This window comes from Semicossyphus pulcher, unplaced genomic scaffold (genome assembly GCF_022749685.1).
Source record: "Semicossyphus pulcher isolate SPU_LCO1_2020_fin unplaced genomic scaffold, fSemPul1.0.p SCAF_1, whole genome shotgun sequence".
In the NCBI taxonomy this organism is placed as follows: Eukaryota; Metazoa; Chordata; class Actinopteri; order Labriformes; family Labridae; genus Semicossyphus; species Semicossyphus pulcher.
The window spans coordinates 397,268-409,508 of NW_027211603.1; the positions used below are offsets into that span (position 1 = coordinate 397,268).

General features: G+C 40.8%; 1 protein-coding gene across 1 annotated transcript; it reads left to right on the forward strand.

The window, feature by feature from the left end:
• The first annotated feature begins 236 nt into the window (after positions 1–236).
• Positions 237–2,131, forward strand: LOC138588603 (ras association domain-containing protein 8-like). Its single transcript, XM_069658823.1, has 2 exons — positions 237–266; positions 1,472–2,131. The coding sequence occupies exons 1-2, from the start codon at positions 237–239 to the stop codon at positions 2,129–2,131; spliced, it is 690 nt and encodes a 229-aa protein (XP_069514924.1).
• The last annotated feature ends 10,110 nt before the right edge of the window (positions 2,132–12,241 follow it).

The window sequence follows — 12,241 nt, forward strand, 5'->3', positions numbered from 1 at the left end:
ACTAGAGACAAATGTAAAACCCTCACATGTATATCCTACATCACCAAACTCCAGTGGTGTGGATTTTATTTTTGGGGTCTTTTCATAGCTTATGTTTCCTGAATGGTTAATGCGTGTATTGATTTCATGTTTTAAATGGATATATATTGTTTTCTATTGAAATTGCATTACACATACAGTTTTCAGATGTCTCCGTCTGTCTCCTTGCAGATCACTTGTAGTGCTGGAACAGAGTGATGGAGCTGAAGGTGTGGCTGGAGGGTGTGGTCAGAGTGGTGTGTGGCCTGTCACTGAACACTTCCTGCCAGGATGTCGTTATAGCTCTTGCACAATCAGTTGGTAAGTGGCTCAGTTTTTCTTTCGACACAGGCTTGTTCACATATTCTAATGAGCTTTATCAGATAGGAATCTGTAGAGGGTTTGGTTTGGAGGAATACCGACTTTCCCTAAAGGTAGTCTAGATCAAAGATTAGAAATAACTCAATGACACGTCTGTTAGAATAAAGACAAAGGTCGGAGTTACAGTCCTATGTTTTATTCTGGAAAAGTTTTACTGGTTTCCATATCACACACTCAGATCACACTTATACAGGGATGAGACATCTGTAGAAGTCCAGATGTGTATATAGACTGTGCCCACTCACTCAGGTAGCAGAGGCGCAGGTACAGGACGGTCAAAGGTAGACGGGAATTTCCAAAAAGGTTTTGAACTTACCAAAAGATGGATTTTCTTGTTTCTGACCATGAAATATATTTCAGTCAGACAGCTCACTTTGTTATAGTTTGAAATGTTTGTTGCAGCAGCAGAACACCGCTTGTGTTTGGCGTCCAGGCTCCGACCTCATCACTCCTCGCCGATTTATTTTACATGCTGAAATTGAGGAGTGATGAGATAACATCTTGAACCCCCCATTCGGACGTGCAGGTGGATGCTGGGGTGGTGGTGGGGCTGAAAGTAAGAGCGCAGTAATGGTGCAGGGCAGCGATGGCAATGACAGAGCAGAGGGAGAGACGGGAAATCTTAAGCAGCTAAAATAGACCGCTAATTGGGAGGAAGTGTTTGTCAGGTGATGTGGAAGTGACGATATCAATTATTAAATCAGTGCAGCTCGAGTTGTCTGCCTGAACTAGCTCGCAGGTGTCGCCCCATAAATGACCGTCTGTGAGATTTGCTGAGCACACGTCCAAAGGCATATACCCTGATATAAATGATCCTACAGTCTTTTCTCTTGTGCCACCCCAGGTAAAAAAACAGTCCGTTTGGCATTTTAGCTTCTGCATGAGATACATTGGGCCTCTAACTTACTGTATTGTAAGTGACGTAGTAAAAAGAACGGGAAAGTCCTGTTTAGCGAAGTAGTAGTAGCCATTGATGGGAAAAACAACACAGGATGTTCATCTTTCAGACCTGGGTTGCAGTCCTGTTTCATGTTGTGGTCTGACCTTCCCTTCCTGCTTGTATTTTCTGCAGCTTCTGGCTCAGCTGGGGCAGCAGGCTGCAGAGGTCCAGTTAATTCTGCGGAGGACGGCTCCCAGCCTCAGTGATGGCAGGGACACACCCACCAGAGAGGCTCATCCTCTGCCCAGACCATCAGAACCAGAGCCCCTTAAAGGCCGCACAAAGCCACACAAAGCTCTCACCTTCAGTTTGGGTCCGTCAACAAGTCCCAGGAGGATGAAATCAAACAGGGCCTGGTCTCCATCGCCTCGAGCCTCCCCGGAACCAAGAGCTTCCCTGGTGTCTCTCCTTGATCCCTTTAACACTGTCAATGCTCTTCCTTCTTCCTCCTCTAAAGAAGAGGTGTTTAGGCAGATTCTGCAGCAACAGAAGAGGCTAGAAGACCTGGAGATTCAGCTTCAAGCTCCGGAGAGGGAGACGGATGTTTGGGAGCGGGACAGATCGTCTGCTGGTCTGAATCCGGTCCCAGCCGGGGAACTGGAGGAGCTGGAGCAGCGGCTGACGCAGAACCAGACAGAGCTGATGAACAGAGAACACTGGGAGAGACAGTTACAGGATGAGATAAACACAGAACGAGGTATGTCTTCACATCTGGTCAGTACGGAGGCCCTGAAGGTCAAAACAGCACAACAGTGGATGAGATGGAGGAGCTGGAGAGGATCGAGCTGTTAGCCAATGCTAAATTGTGTGTGTGTGTGTGTGTGTGTGTGTGTGTGTGTGTGTCTGCGTGTGTTTCTGCGTGTGTGTGTGTGTGTGTCAGTCACTGCCAGATTATCTCTTCAAATTATAGAGTGGATAAAAATAATGTTGATGCTATTCACAAAAATGAATATATCTTAATTGAACCTGTGACATGAGACCAGATTTGTAAATTATTGATCATTAAACTTTCACATTTATTAAAAGTGTTTGTTTTATTTTTGAAAACGGTTCGTGTGTATTTACTGTTTCAGTTCAGCTCATGATGCAGTTTATTTGCGCTCCATTAGAGGGCGTCAAAGCGCTTAACTAGTTAACGTGCTTACTGGCTAACATAATGAAGGAAGTGCTTAGATGCTAGCATTAGCGATAGTCTAAAGGTAGCTAATGGGTTATAAAATATGTCGTGCTTTGATATGTCGACAGATTTCCCTCCTTCACCATCAATGGTCTCATCGGTTGCTCATCTATGGAGAAGTGATTAAATGATAACAATTAGCAGGTGCCCTTTATTTTTACCATTTACAACCTGGAATACAGCAGTACGACTTCATGCAGTCCCTCCAGGATTTCACAGCTTTTTCTGTGATTGTTGCAGCTTAAAACGCCTCGCTGCTTTTTTTTAATTTAGGGTGCTAGCTGTGATGTTCTGAGGGTTTTTTTCTGTGTAACACATCACACATCCACTGTGAGCGGCCGGGACAAACACTCAATGAAGCCGCCTATCGGCTGAGCGAGCTGTTTGTCTTCTGACAATTGTTGTTTTCATAATCATTTGGTTTTATAACAATTGAATTTATAAATAAGGGGACATAAGCACATGTCACTTACATTATATACATTATCAATTTTCCAGAAGTTTAAATATGTTAGGCCTTATTATTTCTAGAATAACTTCATTTTCATTATGTTTGATAGAAAACTTGAAATAGAAATATCAAACATATTTATTACTTTAATTACTTAGTTTACCAAAGAAGGACTCTAACCTAGAGTGAAGTAAAACAATAGAAATAAAACCTGACTAACTAAACGAGACTAACTGAACCGAACAACAAGTGAAACAGCACCCCTGCACCTAGTGTCACTGACAAAGAAGTCCTTACATGAGTGTGTAATACTTAAACTAAACTAACCCCTGGCCCAGTCCAGGTACGAACACGTACCTCAGAACAACACACACGCTATAAACTATAAACATATAAAGATATCAATATTTCAATATGTAGATCGGTTTGTGCAAAAGATAATGAGTCCAGTTTAGCTGCTTGTAGCAGCTTTAAACATCCTCTATAATATGGACCATATTTTGTACTTATATTATTATAAGAAGTACATTTTATAACAATGAAGAGAAAATTTGGTCCACCTCTTAAAATGTCCCCAAGCTGCCCCCTTCAGGAGACAGACTGCCCTTCTGCCCGTCATTATGCCTTCTCTGAACTGGCAGCGGGCTTGTTGTGTGTGATGTGGCTGTTTTTCAAGAAACACTTGAGAATGATTAACTCGAAGCAAAATTAAACATTTTATTCCTGAAAGAACTTGTGTTGTAATAAAAATCCCTCGAAACATTCTTTAAGTATATGTTCTGCAAAATTATATTTAGTTTTTGTGATGCATCGTGTTTCAACAGGTGGCAGTTAATGTTATTATCTTATTGTCTGGGTCCCTTTTGTCAATTTCAAAACTTAAAACGTTTATTTATACCCAAGAATTACATTCCAAAAACTTCTGAACCTTTGACAAATAAAATTATAAATAAGAGTTACAAGAATAAGCTCAGTTTTTCTAGGTGCGTCACAGAAGCAGAATCACAACAGACACCTGAACCTACGAAGGTAAAGTTGAATGAGTTCCAGCCTGTCAGAAAACATTTAGTTCATTTTAAAGACGCGAACTCAGCTAAAAGAAACAAAGCGGAGCCCAACAAACAAAAGATGGAACTTAGCATTTCAGTCATCCCAACAGAGACCCTTAGTCCCACATCCACATGTTTCTGGACAAGCTGGCGGCAGCACAGCGGGACAGTTTGGAAAACGGGTCTCACGACAAAAACATAAAAGAGATTGTTTCCGAGATGTGCGTGGATCTTATCCAAATACATTTATAAGGCATTGGAGAAGAGGGACTTGCAGCAAAGTCAGCCAAAATCATTCAGAAGCTCCTAGATTCAACAAGTCACAGAAAACCAAGTCCACAAGTTTCTGGGTGTCACTGACTCATGCAGAGGTGTTCGAAAGGACATCTGCTGCCGGAGCACGGAGGAGGTGACGGGGCTCATGGTCAAAGAAGTGAAGGAGAGGGTGAACTCCCAGCAAGGCAGCACAGGAAGCAAACCGCTCGCCTCTAAGTCTTTTGCCGGAATTACATCATGTGTTTCTAAGCTACCGTTACAACTCCCAAAAAGAATACTCACAAAAGAGGTCCAACCTACCAAACGGGTCAATGTCCTCGCCCGCAGCTTTGATCACAGCATCCAAGTGAAAAAGAAAACAGTTTAAATGTAAGACAGGAAACGGATATTGGTTGATAGATAGACAGGTACTTTATTGATCCTGAGGGAAATTCATTTGGCAAACTTTAGCAACCACGAGACTGACACCAAAGCATTCAGGACAGAACAGATGATTTCAGCAAAACTGTAGTTATTCCTAATATGCTGTTGCGAAAGGATTAAAGCCCCAAAACATCTTTCGACACTTTTGACAGTTATTTTTCAGGCATAGGCACCTGCACTAGCCATTGACTGCTGCAAAAATAGCACATTCTGTGGACATGTCTCTTTGCTGCTGTTCAACACTGGAAATTTCCCCATTGTGGGATCAATAAGGGTTTTCTTATTCGATTCCTTATCCTACAAAATGCAGCTAAAATACAAAAAGAAATTTACCGAAAGTTGCCACAGCTCCTAACTGACACAACCGCTGCATGCGAGCTGCTGACACACTTCAGGTAGAAGCCGGACGATGCTAGTTTGTATAGAGTCGCTCTCATTGGTTATGTGACGTGGCTACGTGAAAGCTAACGCTGATTGGTTGTTTGATTTAGACCGGACAATTTTTTTAACAAACTCGATACAAAGGGGCAGGCGCTCACAGTCACAGATCACAAGTCAACATCATTTCAATTTGATATTATTAGGGAAATGCAACGATCAAAATGTGTTATTTTAACCAAATTCTTATGAGATAATGTTGCCTGCTGTAGCTTTAAGTGCTGCTGGGTGGCAATTGTTGAATGACCCATGGGTGACCAATACATTTTTTCTTACACATAGTTTATCTATATATCAAACGTTGATTATTAATATGAAAAGTAACTAAAAGCTGTAAGATAAATGTAGTGGGGTAAAAAGTTTAATACACAGTCTATCTCTGAGATGTAGTTGAGTACTTTAGAAGTAGCCTATAAAAGGAGCAGAAAGTAAAGTACCTCATATTAATGCATAAGTACAGCACTCGGGTAAATGTACTTGGTTACTTTTAACCACTGAGTTTACTAATGGTAGCTAGTATATCTGCTCCAGCTGCAGGTAAACAAACTGAATCCACAACTGTATCAATGTACTGTATCAACTGTAGCCTCCAAATCTGACAAGACAAAAGTACTTAAATGTCCCCAAAATAAAAGCTTACTATTTGCCAGGGGCAGTAGCGTATCTCTGAAGGAGACGTAATGTAGCAGGCAGATCAAAACTCTGTTTGGCCCATAGAAATGTAGCTGAAATCAAATGACTACAATATTGCTCAACGACTCACTTTAATGACCTGTTTGACATAAAGGAGATTTTTATTCAACTTATTTAACGAGAGCATTTTCACATGTAAATCTCGCTGCTCATTCTGCTCTTTAGGCCCTACTCAACGTAAACTACAAAACAAACAAATAAACCACAATTATAACAACTTTGAAATAAATATTCCTTATTCTTGCAGGAATAAATGAAGCTATATAGTTAATAAAAGTTCTATATGAATAAAGTAATAATTATGTATTTTGGAGAAATAACCTCTGGATTTGTTTATCAATTCATTCATTTAATTAATCTGGGTAAGAGTCAAAACAGCGCCAACATCACCACCACTCCGACGTTTTATTTGTTTATTCCATATTTTTCTAGTCAAAACAATTGATGGAAATCGGTTGCAGCAAATAACGTATAACGCTAAGCTTTAATGCAGATTAAACAGTTAAGTTATATACAAATTCAACATCTTTTTAAAATGATTCTTTCATTTATTTATCTCGAACATGTTTAAATGGCAACATAAAGGAAAAAAAACCATTCAGGCAAATCACAATAACCGCATTCTTTCTAAAGAGTCTCAATTCATAACTAAAGTCTGTTCGAAAAGGCTGTAGGATGAAGTGAAAAAAAACTTATCTAGTCCTAACCCTTTTTTCTATAAGCTATATCAATTCAGTGTAGGCCGAAGCATTCAAAGTAACACTTAATACAGATACCTATAGCTAACCAGACAAAAAATGTAACAACCACATAATATTAATTACACAAGATACACAGTAGTGATATTAGTCTAGTTTAGCCTTTTGTTCTTCTGTTCTGTATCTGTTCAATATTTCAGTTATGAAGATTTGTTTAAATTTGCTTAACTATTATATATAACTTTATTTATATAGCACCTTTAAAAACAAGAGTTTACAAAGTGCTTTGACAGCCAAGCAAGCAAAGCAAAGCAGAGAACGAGCAGATCATAAAACCTGCAAATCACAAAACAAGCAACTCACAGAACAAGCAAAGCACAAAACCCAATAGGCAACAGGAGAACCCACACAACCAAGACCAAGGGGACGAAGCAGGAAGAAGTAGAAAGAGTTAATAAAATAAAATAACTAAAAGAGATAAAAGAAAGGAAATGAGGCAAAAAGAAATAAAAGCTGTAAAAGTAATAGGAGAGATAGAAACCAGTAAAGGCAATAAAAACAACAGAAGAGCTAAAAGCAATACAAGCATTGACATCATCCAATTTGATGGAGGCAAACTGAAAGGACATTCACGTCCACCTATAAACTTAATTATTTAATTTCTACGAGGTCGGTTGTTCATCAGTGACGTCATAATATATCAGTTTGGATTAGGGTTCCGCATAGCCATTAAACAGAACGGTATTCCTATTTATGCTGTAAAAAGGCAAGACCTCTGAAATGAATTTGTCTGAAACCACCTTATCCTGGTTTACTGTGAAACATTTCATGTGACAACAATGCAAGTTATCATGGTATAACATAAAATGTATCGCTGTAAAAAACCATAAATTAGGGTTCTCTTGTCATTAGACCTTTAGTTTGTTTTTTGTTAGAATACGAAAATATCTTGTTATAAGATCAAAATAGTGTCATGGTTTGGACTAAAACAAAAAGGGAGAGGACCCAAGGGGCAGACCAAACAAAAGTTGAATTAACAAAAGACAAAAGGGCAACAAACAAAAGCTTACTGGGAAACAGTCCAGGTAGAAATCCAACAAAAATATCCAACTGAAAGGCAAAACCAAAAATCCAACAGAAACATAGGGAGTCACAAGAAAGTCCAGGTACAGGTTCGGGTAACAGGATCACTGACAAAGATTCGGGATAAAGATGACGACGAACCGACACTAACAGAAGGGAGCACAAAGACTAAATAAACCTGGGAGGTGAAGCTAATTAGACACAGGTGAGACAATCAAGGGCAGGTGAAAACAATCTGAAAGGCGGGAAACACAACAACAGAGGGAAGTAAAACAAGACATGACATACAAGGGGCAAGAACTACAAAATAAAACAGGAAACACTAGGAACCAAACTCAGGACTGACAGGACTACAAAGTAAAACAGGAAATTCTCTACATGAAATGCACAACTAAACCAGACTAAACCAAGACAGGAACACAATATACAAACTAAACAATAAGAACTCATGACAACAAGAGACAAAGTGACCGAGGAAAAAAGGACATGATATCAAAACACCAAAATATAAATCAACAACACAACTAAACTAGAATGACTCATAGTCTTGATAGAACAATAAAATGTTGTACTCACAGGCTCATGTGATGTTACCTGAAGCAAAGGGACAAAGGAGGAAAACAGTCGAGGCTGAAGTTGGATTTCAGGCTGGACTTTAAAACTGTCCACCATGGTGGTCTGCCTGGAGGATGCCCAGATCCAAGCTTCAGGGAACATCTGCAGTTACTCCTCACAGGCTCCAGGAGCTTTCTTATGACGTGAGCATCTATAAAAACTCCAAATTCCATACTATACTAGCAGTACATACTGATTTGACTAAAATATAGTTAGTGCCTAATTTATATAAACTAATTTTTATCTAAATAGACACTAACGTTGAGGTGCAAGTTGTGGAAGTTTCGGACGCGTGCTCCAGCCAAAGTAACAGATCGAATGTCCACATATTTCTTCCCTTTAAAATATCACATCCTATTATTAAACACGTTTTCAGAAATCACAATGTCCAATAATCCGTCCAAAACTGTTTGCTTCAATCCACACCTGCCAGCAATCACCTGAAGCCCTATACAGAACAAGGCTCCAATTAGTGTTCAGTTACCAAATTCCAAATAAATACAAAATGATCCCCACAAACGATCTAAGTAACAGAAGTTCTCATGGCAGGAGAAATGAAAGACAGAAAAAAATCACATTTTGGCTCCAACATGTAGCCTACTATATAAAGTATGCAGTATGCAAACAAAAGCAAAATGTGCAGTATGCCAAAAATAACGCCACAACGCCAGTTAAAATAGCGGACAGCAGCATTCAAGCATCTCATTCACCATGAACTTTCATTCATCTTGGGACAATTTACACATGCACACACATCTCTGTGACGTAAGGGAGACACACATGCAGAAGGGATAGTGAGTGTGTGCCACATTCTCCCTTGACAGTTGAGGTTCATAAGTGACAATAAAGAAAGCACAAAAGAAAAGGACAGGACTTAATTAAAAGATCTGTGGTTAACATAACTGTTACACTTCAGGCCCCAGTGGGAAGCTCCCCCGGTGATCTTCTGACAAGTATGAACTGCAACAGAGGCCCTTTTTTTGTTTGTATTTTACAATATGTGATATATTACTATAAATAGGCTATATGAAAGAGAGATTTGCTTCATTAGTTCTGTGACAAGAAGGCTTTCTGTGGGCCACCAACAGAAAACCCACATGGGGGCAAATAATGCTGTAAAAATGGGTAAAAACTTCCCTGGTTAAACCACATTTTTTTCACAGTACACCCGCATAGGCATGTTTGCTGTTTTAGGAAATTAAAGTCCATTTTTTGGGAGGGGTCATTATTCTTTAAGCTTCCTTAGACAGTTAATTTTAGAGCAATAAGGATGGCAATTGGTCCACTACCTTAAATGCCCCTTTACTGCCCCCCTCTGGAGACTTATCTTAATGCCTTCTATGAACTGATCAAACTGAAGGAGTCTGTGGTCCTGGTTTTGTTTGGATTTGAATAAATACAAAAACTGTCTGTTCAGAACTGTGCCTTTTTGGAATGTTCAACACATGAGAAAAAAAATTAAATAAAGCAAAACATTTTATTAAGAACTTCCTTCACTGATACACTTCACACAATTATATTTAGTTTCTGTGATACATCATGTTTCATCAGATAGAAGTTAATATAACCTTACTATCTGGATCCCTTTTGTCAATTTCAAATCTCAATAAAGTTTAAAAATAAATAAATATATATATTTCTTTGATTTAAAAAAATGCCATTTTATATGACGTCATGACAGTCCAACCATATTAGAATTACATTCTAACAACTTTCCCAATGACGTCATCGTCAACGTCAAGACATCAAAGCCAGCCTTTGAAGTGAAATGTTATAAACTGAAGTGGTGTACAGGTCCGTTTTTCTCAGTGCGTCACAACAGCAGAAGTTATTTTAGTTCCAGCCTGTCAGAAGACATACATTTGTTTATTTGTTTAAAGGGATCCCCTTAGCTCTCAGGGCAGCAACTAGTCTGCATCGTTTCAAAGACACGAACTCAACTAAAAAAAAACAATGCAGAGCCAAAACACACAAGAGGAGATGGAACTCCACATTCCAGGCATTCCAACCGAGACACTTCGTCCGATTGTCATCAGGTTTCTGGACAAGCTGACGGTGGAACAGGGGGTCGATCTGGAGAGTGGATCCCACGGAACAAAGGTAAGAGAGATAGTTTCCGAGATGGTTGTGGATATTATTAGCATATTATACAAATACATTCATGAGATGGTGCAGAAGAGGAACTCACTGCAGAGTCGGCCGAAAACTGCAAAAGGCTCTCGTGGATCCAGCAAATCCCAGAAGAGCGTCACGGAGGACCAAGTCCGCGAGTGTGTGGGTGACTCTATTCCATTGACCCTCGCGGAGGTGTTGGGTGTTCGAGAGGACATCCGCTGCCGGAGCACGGAGGAGGCGACAGAGCTCGTGATCACAGAAGTGACGGAGAGGGTGAATTCCGAGCGGGGCGGCGTGTCCAAGGCTTTCACCCGAAGACTGAAGAAAATTGCAAAATGCGTTATGAATATTCTGGAAAATATAAAAAAGAATATGTCATTCCTGCCTGAGTCAAGTGACGAAGATGAATCTCAGACATCAGAGGAACCAGAGACACAGCAGCAGGAGGAGAAGGAGGAGGAGCTGGATGTAACCAGGGGGTCATATCAGACCCCCGTAACGCCACTGGTGGAGGATGAATCACCAAGGACTCTTCCCATGAAAAGCTTGAAAGCCACAGCTTTTAAAAGAATCAAGTCAATCCTGGAGGCCCAAACAAATGATATCGCTGTCTTTGATGGTGATAATGAGGTTTCAAAGGAAGAGTTAGGCCTGCTTGTGTCCAGCTCTGACAAAGACACAGACCAGGCAGCTTCTGACATTGTGGAAGTTATTATGGCCAACGCTGAACTGGAGTCTGAAGACCCACCTCACTGGAGATGTGAGTCAGTGATCTCATCTGAACCAACATCCTGCTGGACAAAGGTGTTGAGAAGAATAGAGGCCTTTTTCATCCAAAAGTTTGCCAAGAAGTCAATCCTCAACGTCGTGGCAAAGCTTCAGAGAGTGTTCCAAGACATCTTACCAAAGAAAGACAAAACATCGATGAAGCTGCTAATCGACGGCGTGGACTGCCTGGTGGAGGACATGATCCCACCAGAAGAAGAACAGGACGGGAGAGCGGGCACAGATGTGATGTGTCTGTTCAGGAGAATGGCCAGAGACATCACTAACGGTCTGCATGAATTCACACAGAAGATGCTGGGTGAATTCATATTCAATAATCTGAACCCACAGAAGAAACAAAAGGTGCACATCATGGGTTTTATTCGCACCGAATTCGACAGGCTTATGAAGCTGATGTGGAACTGGCTCAACCAGCAGGCGGGGAAGTATGAGAGGAGTACACACCCGTCTACTGGTGCTCTGAGGCTGATTGAGGGAGTTGTGAAAAGTCTTTCAGGACGTAAAGCTTCTTGGTTACAGGAAGAAACACAGACGACACCCCTGTTAACCGCAGCACCAGCTTCTGTCACTGATGAGCCAGCTGTCATTGACAAAGCAAAGGAGACAGCACAGCCAGCAACAGGTGAGACGGAAGGACTAAAATGGGACAAACTGACCTGTGAGGTTATGGTGTCAGGGCTGGCATATCAGATTCTTAAAAAACTTAAGCTTTACCAGCCCAATGACATCTTCAAAGAACACCTCCGAATAATGACAGAGCTGCTCTGGGCAGAGATGGAAGGCTCCAAGATCGAGGTCAGTCTTAGTATTGACACCATTAATAAGACTTCGAAGGCAGTGTACAAGGAGCTGTGTAAAGATCTAGGTGCAGAGGAGATCTGGAGGAGCATGCTGCTGCAGCAACAGACGGTCATGCAGCACATAGTGGGAACCTTAAAGAGACATCTGGAGGCTCCAAAGAAGAAAACCGGCATCAAAGGGTTCTTCCGATCCGTCTTTAAGACCGTGGCCAAGCCGTTCACTGCCATGTTCCAACGTAGCTAGTCATCATGGGATTTTTCTTTGGGTAGGTGGGACATGATGCAGGACTTCAGGCCC

Excerpts from the sequence above, each read along its gene's own strand:
- LOC138588603 (XM_069658823.1), top strand. The coding sequence starts at position 237 with ATGGAGCTGAAGGTGTGGCTGGAGGGTGTG. Across the intron at positions 267-1,471 it reads AGGTGTGGCTGGAGGGTGTG|CTTCTGGCTCAGCTGGGGCA; the intron begins GTCAGAGTGGTG and ends TATTTTCTGCAG.